Consider the following 12,416-nt stretch of genomic DNA (forward strand, 5'->3'; position numbering starts at 1 on the left):
AGATGCATGTCAAAGAAGGGGATATAAATCGGATATCATCTTTGTCAATTGTCAGCTTTGGTTTTGAGGGACGATCTACAAAAACAAATATTTTACTTAGTTTTCAGTATCACAGTGTTTGTTGGCAGTCTGACTTAGCATAGCAGAGATGAGGAGATATGAGAGGGCTGGAACTCACTCATGAATACTTTCAGAGACACATTCATTGAGGAACTGTCCCCGTCGCTGGTTTCACATCTCAGCGTGTACTCCCCTGAATCAGCCTCAGAAAGCTTGGGTAGGACCAGGGACTCACTCCCATTTCTGATGAGGTTTAAATAAAACATTCAATATATAAAAATACATATTAAAAGTGAGAACAGTTAATAATTCACTTACACTGTGATTACTGTGTCTGCTCCTCGGATCCAGCTGCAAACAGGCTGTTCGGAGAAGTGCTGCAGGGAGATGATGAGTTTCTTACCGACACACACCTCAACGCTGACTAACCCAGACGCATTCAGATGGTCCGTCGGTGCAAAACACTCCACCTAAAAGACAAGGGTTGACATTCAATAACCCTGCGTTAAGTAGCTTTTGGTGTGGTAGCACGATCAAGATTTTGTGTATAGGTGTGAAAAACACATTTACAAGAAAAGCTGACTTTATACCTGTCATTTCAAAGGGACAGTTCACATTAATGTTAACATCTCAAACAGTCGTTCACATAAAGGTCTGTGGATAGATCCGTTTTTCAACTCAGCTTTACAAACTTGTGTGTATATTTGAGTGAAGGGAGACATCTCTACAGCCAATTTCTACCTCCCTTAGCAACTCACACTAAAACAATATAGATTGATAAAAAGCACTACAGGTAAGAAGAACAAATAGGATTTTTGAACGGTCCCCTTAAGGCAGGGGGGTCAAACTCAAATACACAGTGGCCCAAAATTAAAAAATGGGTACTAGTCGAGGGCCGGACTGGTTCAATGTTTATTGCAGAACTTATTGAAATGAACTTGTTGCACATATTAAACCTGGAACCCAACCTGGAACTAACAAAGCTTAAATGATTGCCTATAAAAACAACATTAAACATTAAATAATCAGTTGCATTCATTTCTTATGGCTCTATCTGCAGTTTTTCCAGAGTCATTTCTTATGATTACATTTTCCCACAGGCCAACAACAGCTTCAACAAAACTATTTCCCTCAAAGAACAAAACAAACATGCCCTGTTGTCGTGAGAGAAAAAGTGCAGAAGGAAACATCCATTAAACTCAGTGTGCTGCTCTGTGATGCTAGTTCAGATACTTGGCATCTCATCATGGGTGCAAGTTCATCCATGTTTGGGCTCAGGCTCTGAGCTGAGGAGACCCTCAGGGTGGAGTGAAGGTGTGCGTGCAATATACCGGCGGGCCAGATCTAATAGTAATTAGAAATTATCCTGCGGGCCGAAATTAAATCCACCAAGGGCCTGATTTGGCCCCCGGGCCTTGAGTTTGACACATGTGCCTTAAGGCATTAAACATTAATAGGTTCATTGAGGTCTTAGAATGATGCCTCTTCTGTGACTTCAACCCCTTGTCTCGGTTGTGTTTCTTAAAAATATTTTATGAAAATGACACAAACTGACAGATGTCTAACTGATAAGAAGAAATACAACTTTTAATTTTGGTCAAGTTTTTGCCATTTCCCTTTTCGATGTTTCACAACCTCTTGTTGCTCTGCAGTTTGTTTTTTTCGGTTTCTAAGTGAGTCCACATTTAAGAAACAATCAACAAATCTTTGTTCATTCTGCTAGGCCTTATGTTTGGAAGACAATAGGCAATGAGATTCTAGCAGCAACTGGCGTAAATAAACATTACATGATATAATGATCTGTAAAACCTGTTATGTAAATTCAATATATTACCAACCCTCAGTCCGTACATCATTCACGTTAATAACTTTTTGCCTTGACTCAATAATGCTTCATAAATATATAGTAAGCCAGAAAAACAAATTCATATATTTAACTGAATTGCTCAGTTGAAACACAGATAGGACCTTTGCTGCTCGTACCTCATGGTTTGGCACGCAGGCCTGATTCTGCGCTGCGACACCATCAGAGCAGAGCAGCCTGACAGCACACAGCACAACGATACCTTGATCAAAAATAAAAAATGTAATCTATTTGTATACTCACTAAATAGCTTTCGGCCATTCTAAATGAATACAAGAGAAATGCAATCAAAGAAACAAAAAACAACATTGCTTATGTTAAGTACTTCCAGTGGTTTATTGATTAGTATTTATTGCAAAATGATTGTTTATGTCCCTTATATACACAGGTGTTTACGTGAATCAATCCCTATATGCAGTTTTAAGTTTTGTAAAGTCTTTATATGTTCTTAATTGCATCTTTTTTATTTTGTATTAATGTGCTTATTATTACCTGTAGGCCTACTATATGTTAATATTCAAAGTGCTAATAAAGGACACAATACATATTTCTTTTAAACACACATTTGTAAACATAATTTAAAACCTGATTACTTGGAGTTTTAGTTGGTTATTACAGGGATACAATGATGTAAGGGCTTAACTGTGTTTTAATAACAGAGTTAATGATTGCATTAATTGTGTAGCTTTGAATGATGAATTATGATGTGTCCGTCTCTCATGAAGGGAGCATGATCTAGGTTCCTCTTACTAGAATTTTAAACTACAGGTGAATGTCGACATTAAATTATATTTCATGAGTAAACATTTCGTTTTTTAAGGTAACAAACCATTTTACATAGGTTAAATACAAAAATGCAATATAGGCCTACTAAAAAAAACTGAAAATGATTTCGGACTACATATTTTGGCTAAACAGCAACATTTATATTCCTTATTGCATCCTGGCCTTTTTTTATTTACTCAGCAACGCTCACAATAACAGTATTTTCTGACTCACCAGCAATCATGTTGGTGTGCCTCCGCTTTGATGCTCTCCCTCTCTGTCACTGTCACATACTCCCGGGTCACACGCGAGGCTTTGATGCTATGATGTGCGCGTGTACCTTTTTAAATAGAGGAAGTTAACAGAAAGCGATGACGTTGTCCGCCACGCCTGTCACAAATATATAGCATGCAAACAGTTATTAAATAACAAACACCGAAGGATAATCATAAATAATGAGACGGGAACAATTTAATATCTCACAAGGGATTTTATGCCATTATGGGAGCCAATACAAAATACAATAATGTGCATTGAAGTCGTTATAGAGTCGTCTTTAAATTCTTAGTTAAAGAAAATATACATAGGGTTACTGTAATTATCATTTTGAGTACAATATGCTGTTTATATATTAATTCAAATGAAAATGCCATATACATTTGCCTCTCACATATTTACTGTATTGTTTTTCAATGTTTAGATAAAATAAATAAACTTTGTTGCAACAATTTAACATAGGTTAATATTCATTAAGACTGAATAGCATTTTTCATTCTGCAAACATGGATCATTTAGCGACATTATTCTTTTGATTCACAATATCACAGTGCTGCAAGTTGAATTTGCGACGTTCATTTTCAGAATGTAAACTCTGCCAAAGGCTCTACCCACAATGCAAAGCAATGCTAGCTGCTCCCTAGCCTGTCTAGTGTCTGCGAGAAAAATAAACAACAGGCTACTTTGCAAAGAAGGCAGCTGCATGGATAGCGACAACAACGACGACCAGGATTTGACGCATGCAGAGATAATTTCTCAAACCAAAAAGCATCTTAGCCTTATAATGTGAGTACTGCAGCGTTTTAACGTTCTTCACCAGCTCCAGTGACATTAATCCGCTCCTTTAAGGGGGGAACTGTGTGCAGGCTAGCAGGCTAAGTGGCTAGCTCTCTGCGTCTCTATGTGTGCGAGTCTTCCGGCAGCAGCGGCAGCAGCGGTGCCATGAACAGTGGACTCCCAGCTTCAGCTGCTCCGCTAGGGGTTGCCGGGATACCCAATGTCAAGGTGAAGTTTTGCCGATATTACGCAAAAGACAAAACCTGCTTTTATGGAGAAGAGTGTCAGTTCCTGCACGATGAGCCGTCCATGGGAAGCCTGCCTATGCACGGCGGCGGGAGCCCCGTCCCGCTGTCCATGGCCGGCGGGACGGGGTTTCCCCTCGGCGGACCCGCAGCTGCCTGCCCTGGGGGGACCGGTGTGTCCAAGAAAAGCGAAACAATGGGGCCTGCAGGCACGTCTCTGGAGGGGCAGCTTTTAACCAGTGAGTAAACTGGCCTCACACGGGGCGACTGGCTGCGACTTTACTTTTGGGCCTTGTTGGGCTTTGTTAAAATCTAGCCCGAGGATTCAATGAGGCCTCTTCACCCCAAAACAACGTGGGTTACCTTTGCCCGCAAAACATTATCCAAAGCCTTCAGTGTGTAGCTGGCACATGTTTTACACTAAGGCTTCCTTATGGATAACGTTAGCTCTGTCTTCAGGTGGTTTTTATGTTTTGTAACCAGGTGTAACATTAGCCATGCTGTTCTCACGGAGGAGGCCTGGTGTTTGTGTGTGACAGCTGTGAGTGGGCAGAAACCCGCGACACTACAGCTACCTTAGCATTAGCTCAACTAGCGTTGAAATGAACGCTATATTCAACTTGAATGCGTTTGGTTGTGTATAGAGATAGGCGTCTTCAGTGTTAGTACTAGTCCCGTTATTCTGTTTCACTTGGATGATTGTGAACTATAGTGTTGATGTTGGGATGTAACTGAAGTGTAATGTTTGGTAAAATTAGCCTAGCCACGTTAGCTCTTCACGGGGTTTAGCGTTGTTTCCCAACGTAAACAAACCGCAAGTAACTCACATGCACGCTCACTACGTCCCATTAAACCCGGAGCCATTGAAACCAGTACGTGTTGCAAAACGTTTGTTATTAAATGATACTAAGTGGATATTGTAGTAGTGTCTCACTCTGCAGTTGTAGAAATGTTTCCATTTGTATTTTAAATCAGCTCTGTGATTGTGGCTTAGCAAACACGTAATAGTGCTGACATTAACACACATGCTTAACCTTCAATTCTGTTTAAACTATCTTGCTACAGTTACTATTTGCTAAACTTTGGTTTCTGTCATCCACAGTCCCAGGTATGGAGGGTGCGTCTCTGAACGATGCCAATCTCACAAACTCTTACTTCAGCAGCAGCTTTATCGGGGTCAATGGGTTTGGGAGCCCAGCAGAGACTAAATACTCAATGATGCAGGTATGAGAGGGTGCTGTTCTGTACATTGTTTTGTCAGTGTGAAAAAACTGGTTTGAAAACGTATGTTAGTTTAGTATGTTAGTTAGTTTAGTAATTAAAAAAACAAGTTAAACATCATAACTCACACATTTCATCAGTGTCTTCTGTTACACATCTTTTCTTGTTGCTGTTGTCTTTAGCGAATGACTACCAGCAGCAGCTCTCCTAGTCTCCTCAACGATGGTGCCAAGAACTTCAGCCACAGCACTCATGGTGAGACTGATATAGCAATCTGTGAGAATTGTAATACTCATTCATCAGATGTTTGAAGGGCCATTGCCAAACTCTCACACTCTTTGGCCTCCACAGATCCGGTGAACTCCCCGACATCCTCACTGTTCAGTGATTTTGGTGCTCTTAGCATTTCCCAAAGGAGAAAGGTGAGCACACAAGCATCCTTTTCAAAACAAGAAAGTTATTTTTAATGTTCAGTATTGTGCTTTTCTATGAGCAAGTACTTCAGATTTTACTAGGATACATTTAATGTTCTTCTTAGTCTTTATTTCGTTTTACAGGAGTGGCACATTTGTTATAACTCTTGCATGTGTTTTCTTTAACCACCAGGCTCCTAACCCAGCAGCAAGTGAGTTCATCCCTAAGGGAGCTCCACGAATGGCCTCCATGGCTCAGGCCCCCATGGCTCAGGCCCCCATGGCTCAAGCCCCCATGGCTCAGGCCCCCATGGCCCAATCCTCTGTCCCGGCCTTCCCCTCTCCTCTCTTCCCACATCCTGGCCTCAACAGCTCCACAGCTGCTGCACTGGCTCCAGGTGAGGGTTTTTTCAGAGCATTGTTTAGAGACAAATCCCCCTGTTGTATCTGCTTTGCTCCACTTTCTACTTGGCTTAGTTTTGTTTTCCAATCTTTTGCTGGTTCGGGAATTCCCTTCTGTTTACATCTCCACATGCGCTACTGTTGAAATAAAAACAAACTCTCCTGTCTCCAATTATAGGCATGTCTCTGTCCGCGGGGTCGTCTCCTCTTCACTCCCCAAAAATTACACCGCACACCTCACCTGCTCCCCGCCGGCGCAGTCACACCCCAAACCCTGCCAACTACATGGTGCCCACCAGTGCAGCTGACCAGGGCCCTCACATGATCCAGAAAGAGACTGTAGGGGGGACGACCTACTTCTACACAGATAACACCCCCGCGCCAATGTCTGGGATGGTATGTGCTGCACACAGGGCCCTTCTGTCTATTTTGGGTAATACCGCCAGACTAAAGCTGAGAATACACAAGAAGAGTACTTAACGATGCAGCACCACATTATAAAATATCTAAAAAATGGTGTGTGTAAACAACTGCATTTAAAACATCTCAGTTTCTTGAGAAGCAAGAGTGTTGACTGCACGTGACGCATACTGTCTGTAAGCTGCCCTTTTTTCATGCAATCACCACAGTCTAAAAGAAAACAGCCTCATTGCAGCCAATAACGGGTATTAGCCGGTTTAAACTGGCGTTGTATACACTTTTAGCACTTCTTTAAAATCTTGATTAGAGTTTTATTTCATGAGATTCATTTGCGTAGCTAGGAAATCATAATTTTGGACCAAAAGAACAACATCTGAGCACATTGGTTTTCATTTCTCGATAAATAGGAAGCTGTTGTTTCTGGTTTCTTTGCAGGTGTTTCCTACCTATCATATCTATCCCCCCACTGCGCCCAACGTGGCTTACATGCAGCCGAAAGCTAACGCCCCGTCCTTCTTCATGGCTGATGAACTCCGACAGGTATTTCCCAATCACCCACCTGTTCTTTTTCTTGATATCTTCTCTTGTCCGTCATGTCTGATGTGATTGTAAAGCACTTACTCATCACTGTACACTGTATACCAAGGCAGGTTTACCATCACTCACTGTACGGAGGCTCAGTCACTGGTACACTTTTATCTATAAAGCTATGTTGGGCAAACTCCCGTATTATATCTGTTCATTGATAAAGCAGAAAGTTGCAAGCAGCTATTGTCTGCGATCGCAGGATATAGTCTTGTTAGATGTGCCAAGAGTAAGGACTGTCTTAGGTGAGACAGCTTTTATGTGCGCAGCTCCACTTGCTTGGAACAGTCTACAGGCAAAATTGAAATTGAGCATTTTTATTTCTCTGAATGTATTTAAGGCACGTCTAAATGAAATGCTTTCTGACACTCTGGGTATTTGTAAATGTTGAATATGTAAATATGATATCCTCTGTTGTTTGTATGTTGTTTTTATGTTTCATGTGGAACTAAATGATGCAGGTCTCCCTTGTAAATGAGATCGATGATCTCAAGGGACCAATCTGTCTAAATAAAGGTTTGAAATGAAATGAAATGAAAGTCTTTGTTATCATACATGCATATCAAAATGTGGTCGTATGTTAACCATAAAAAAATACTTTCATGCTTTCACTATTCGACCGTGTCTTTGCTTACATTTAACATCTGATGATATACTGTATTTTAATGTTAATATATAGCAGGAAAACTATTTGGATATACCCCAGCCCGATTGGCAAAATATAGTTTTATACTTTAATAATATAATTGTGTGATTCTTATTTGCTAATGTTTATCTATATTTACTACTTCTCACACTTCTTAGCTAAGCGTGGGAACATTCCTTATTAAGAAGATTGTGCATGTTTTAGTTAACACTCTATGTCACCCAACCGTAGACCTTCAAATATAGATACGGCCCCCATCTCCCTGAACTATCCAGAATGCTCCTCCATCATCACCAAGCTCCCCCCCTCCCTCCTCCCCTCTCTCTGTGTTTAGATATCCAAACTTCTACTCTTGGTCCTTCACTCTGCCAGAGGACGCTCTCTGTGTGACGACTGANCCTCTGAATTCCTGCCCTTATGTCTCGTAACACATATCAAATCCTGCATTCACTTTTTTAATTGTAATTTTCAAGCAAGTTTAAGCATAAATGTAGAAAAAATAGAAACCTGCAAGATGCTCTTTAAGGGATAAAAATACATTTAAAAATAAACAGTGTATATCCTTTATTTTATAATCAAAACATGAAATGTTGGCAGTCTCATTACACCAGTTATTGTTAAAATATTGACTTTACCTGCCGAGGTCAGTTTCATCAGCTCTGCTCTCATCTCTGGGTTTATCGGTAGAAAAGAGTGTGACAAACAGCTGTAATATTTCATCACTGCTGCCTGGTGTTTACAAGGCGCTCCTGTTTGTCCTGAAGGGCAAGAACACAGCTCCAAATCCATGTCTACATTATACGTTTGGGTAGATCCCTTCACCACAAACTTCTTGTCCTCAATCTGCAAAATCACAAGTCAAACAAGGATACATGAATTTGTTACACAAGTGACATATGTGCGTATTGATTATGTAGTGATAAACCTATAGCATGTTATGTTTTTTCAGCTGTTGTATCCATTACCTGCTGAATATGCGATGCTGCGATATTGCCATCTTGGGGGAGGAATTTTGCTCGCTGGAATGATTCCCACCGTCCAAATAGCAACATCAACGATGCGTGCCTCATAATAGGTTTCCAGCCTCGAGGTCAGCAGATCAAACAGCTGAGGAAGGTTGAAGGCCTTTNGCTCAGTGGAGGACGTGTTGAATCATCTCTTTCCACTTTTGGACGCCACTTCTCCCGACACCTTTCTACGATCCCGACAAGTTCGTCCTCCTTTTCATCCGGCAACACGTTCTGAACAGTAATTTATTATTTGTGACCCGACCTAAACGTCTTTACCACAGTACACCAGCCCTATTATTAGGGCGTACACCTCTCACGCTCCTTACCTTTCCGACGCGAGGACAGGCGCAGTTTGGAAACCCTTATAGGTGAGGTGCCCTGAAGTGGGCTTACACCGGGGGAAACTCCGTTCCCTTTGAAGAAAGCGTTGGGTCGTACGAACTAACTAGCTTGTGACACTGCTCTCGTTTGTCCAGGACTTTTGGTTAGGAGTAAATTCGTGGCGTTTTTAGGAGACTATTAGGTACTAATAAGGGTTTTCTAAGAAAGAAGGATATGGGGTCCTCGTGGAACGGTCGTCAGCCTGCACCGATGTAGAAACTCTAGCTGATGTCGTCTCACCAACAATCTTACAGTCCCGGGCCGACATGGACCGTCGTCGTCGTCGTACCGTCTTGGTGTCCCTCTCGTTGTCTGAGAACATTGGAGTCCAGACACGAAAATACAAATTGGGCAACACAAAACACAATTTTCGAAAATGGCAAGTACCACAAACGGCCGAGTTAAATACCTTTTGGCGGTTAAACTAAAGGTACGTTGTCACGGTTTTGTGTAGGTGTTTTTACTGATAGTAGGGTTATATACAAAATTCGATGTAATATTGGCATGTTATGGACAACATTAAATTACATACCGGTTTTTGTGTAATGTAGGTGTATTAATCGTGTGGAGTTACACACACCAAGTCCAAGTTCGCACAATCACATCCGAATAAGAAACTCTTTCCGAGCTCAAGGGCACCCCACCCTTGAAATTGAGCATTTTTATTTCTCTGAATGTATTTAAGGCACGTCTAAATGAAATGCTTTCTGACACTCTGGGTATTTGTAAATGTTGAATATGTAAATATGATATCCTCTGTTGTTTGTTTGTATGTTGTTTTTATGTTTCATGTGGAACTAAATGATGCAGGTCTCCCTTGTAAATGAGATCGATGATCTCAAGGGACCAATCTGTCTAAATAAAGGTTTGAAATGAAATGAAATGAATGTTCTGCTGTTTGTCTTCCAGGAGTTGATAAACAGACATCTAATAACCATGGCCCAGATTGACCACTCGGAGAACCCAGGTAAAGGGTTCATGTCAATCATTTCAGCTGCAAAATAACATTACTGTAAAGATGTGTGAAAACCATTCATATAGGAATTGAATAATTTAGTTCTTGTCAAAACAATTAATTGTTTATTTGGGCTGTGACCTTCTTTAAATGTTGGATCTGTTATGGTTTCCGTGTGCAAGGCTATTTTTTCTCATCTGAAACCACATCTGTTTTTGGTAGATGTGCCGTCTGAGGTGGACAGCTACCACAGCCTCTTCCCCCTCGAGGCCCTCCCTCCACCCAACCGCATGCAGAAGACCAGCAACTTCAGCTACATCACCTCCTGCTACAAGGCCGTCAACAGCAAGGATGACCTGCCTTACTGCCTGAGGAGGATACACGGTAATAAATGTGTTGATAACAACAAATTATCTTCCAAAGAATCATAACACATATGAGGTTTATTAATTATAAGGGCAACCGTTTAAAAGGAAATGCATATATACCACAACCAAAATAGCCAATGTGTCAAATTATGTGTATTAACAAGGCAACTAGCTAAACAAAGTTATAACAAAAATTATGATTCCTCCTCACTTCCAGTTAAAATGAAAAGGAAATGCATGTTCAGGGGGTCCGCGGGGTCTTAAAAAGTATTACAAGTTGATAAATCAATTTAGCGAAAATGAAGGCTATTAAAAAGTATTAAAGGGTATTTTCCAAGGTATTACATTTTGTAGCTTGTTTTCAATAAGTACCGTAATTTTCGGACTATAAGGCGCACCTGAATATAAGCCGCAGCAGCTAAATTGAATGATGTGTACATATATAAGCCGCACTGGACTATAAGCCGCAGGTGTTTTAATGTTTAATTACCATATGTAAGGGTTCGTGCACAGAGGGGATTGTCGGGAAAGAGATGGCTGTTTGAGGAGGCTCCCATTTATTAACATTTCAACAAACAAGTTGCATATTTGCATAACGTATTCAAGTGTTAGCATTTAGTGCAATAGTAGCTACAGAACATGTACTGCTGTGTAAACTGTACTGTATCACATAGCGTTTCAGACACACAAACTTTTCAACTTTCAAACTTAAACTCCCAGTGCACGTACCGGCAGTGATCTACAGCAGTGGTTTTCAACCAGTGGTACGGGGACAAACTGTCTCGCTCTCGTAATGTCTGTCTGTCTTGCTCTCGTTCTGTCTCTCGTACCACTCTCGGTTCCACTTTTACTTTTGCGCGCTACCTGTCTCACTCTTTTCCGGCCTCCAGCTTTTCCTGCTGGAGCCCGCCGCTTAAAGGTGGGGGGCGCGGACCGGCCATAGAGCCCATAGAGTTAAAGGTGGTGGACTGTAACCTGTAAAATCCATAGATTTAGGAGGTCCCCTAGTGGCCGTTAGCTGTAAAAATCCATAGATTAGCCGCACCGTTATATAAGCCGCAGCATCGAAAAATGGGAAAAAAGGCGCGGCTTATAGTCCGAAAATTACGGTAGCTAAAATATTAAGATTGAGGTCTACTTTTATTAATACCCGAGGGGAAATTCAGTATTTCACTCAGGTGTTTTAACTTCTTAATGTAAAAACACGAGTTTGTACTTTAAACAAAGTACATGTATGCACAAAGTAAGTAAATATAAATTCATCATAGCATACGATTCACACTGGGGCACACTTGGGTTCAAATGCTTTTAATTATAAGCTGTCAGCTGGTTATTCCCATGTGATGTGAGAGCAGGATTACTGCAAACTGGGTCAGAGACTGCTGAGTCACAGCTTTGAGGACATACATATAGTTGAGTGAGTTATGAGTGTATTCATGTTATCTTCCTGTGCACTGAACCTGATCTGATGGTTGGCCTCGCTCCGGACCCTCAGCACCTCTTTGCCCTTTATCTCCAGCTCTCGGGTCAGAGTGCTGATGGTCTCGTTCAGAGAGTGGATCTCGTGGTCCAGGTCGGTGATGCGGTTGCTACGGGAACACAGCTCCGCCTGCATGTCTGAGATGCGAACGATCAGCTCCTGTTCCTGGGAGAAGTCAGAAGGTGTTAGAGGAAATAAAGCAGAATTAAACTGACACTTTTGGAGAGACATGTACCTGCTGCTGGCTGTGCTCCAGCGCCTTCTCCAGCTCTCGTTTGGAAGAAGAGTTCTCTTTAAGGTGGATCTGCTTCAGGTGCTCTATGGACGCAGCGTGGAGGTGGTTCAGCTCGGCACGAAGAGACGCTGCCAGACAGACACATTACATTACATGTCACTTGTTAGACGCTCCAAAGCGACTAACATACTCAATACTGTGGGCAATCCCCACAGGAGCAATTTGGGGTGAAGAGTCTTCAGGGACACAACGACATGCTGAGGTAAAGGGGGGGAACATTAACACAGGGGGGGAACGATTAACACAGGGGGGG

At 41.6% G+C, this 12,416-nt stretch overlaps 1 protein-coding gene across 1 annotated transcript; it reads left to right on the forward strand.

Moving 5' to 3' along the window:
* The first annotated feature begins 3,208 nt into the window (after positions 1-3,208).
* pan3 (poly(A) specific ribonuclease subunit PAN3) lies at positions 3,209-10,451 on the forward strand. Its single transcript, XM_010780629.1, has 9 exons — positions 3,209-4,226; positions 5,090-5,211; positions 5,391-5,463; positions 5,560-5,630; positions 5,815-6,019; positions 6,202-6,419; positions 6,879-6,983; positions 9,975-10,032; positions 10,243-10,451. Exons 1-9 carry the CDS (start codon positions 3,908-3,910, stop codon positions 10,449-10,451), a joined length of 1,380 nt encoding a protein of 459 aa, XP_010778931.1. The 5' UTR covers positions 3,209-3,907.
* Positions 10,452-12,416: the final 1,965 nt, after the last annotated feature.

Source organism: Notothenia coriiceps, unplaced genomic scaffold (genome assembly GCF_000735185.1).
Source record: "Notothenia coriiceps isolate Sejong01 unplaced genomic scaffold, NC01 NC01_scaffold00022054, whole genome shotgun sequence".
In the NCBI taxonomy this organism is placed as follows: Eukaryota; Metazoa; Chordata; class Actinopteri; order Perciformes; family Nototheniidae; genus Notothenia; species Notothenia coriiceps.

Coding starts and splice junctions, on each gene's coding strand:
- pan3 (XM_010780629.1), top strand. CDS start 3,908: ATGAACAGTGGACTCCCAGCTTCAGCTGCTCCGCTAGGGGTTGCCGGG. Junction 5,212..5,390: donor CTAAATACTCAATGATGCAG/GTATGAGAGGGT, acceptor TGTTGTCTTTAG/CGAATGACTACCAGCAGCAG. Junction 6,020..6,201: donor AGCTGCTGCACTGGCTCCAG/GTGAGGGTTTTT, acceptor CTCCAATTATAG/GCATGTCTCTGTCCGCGGGG.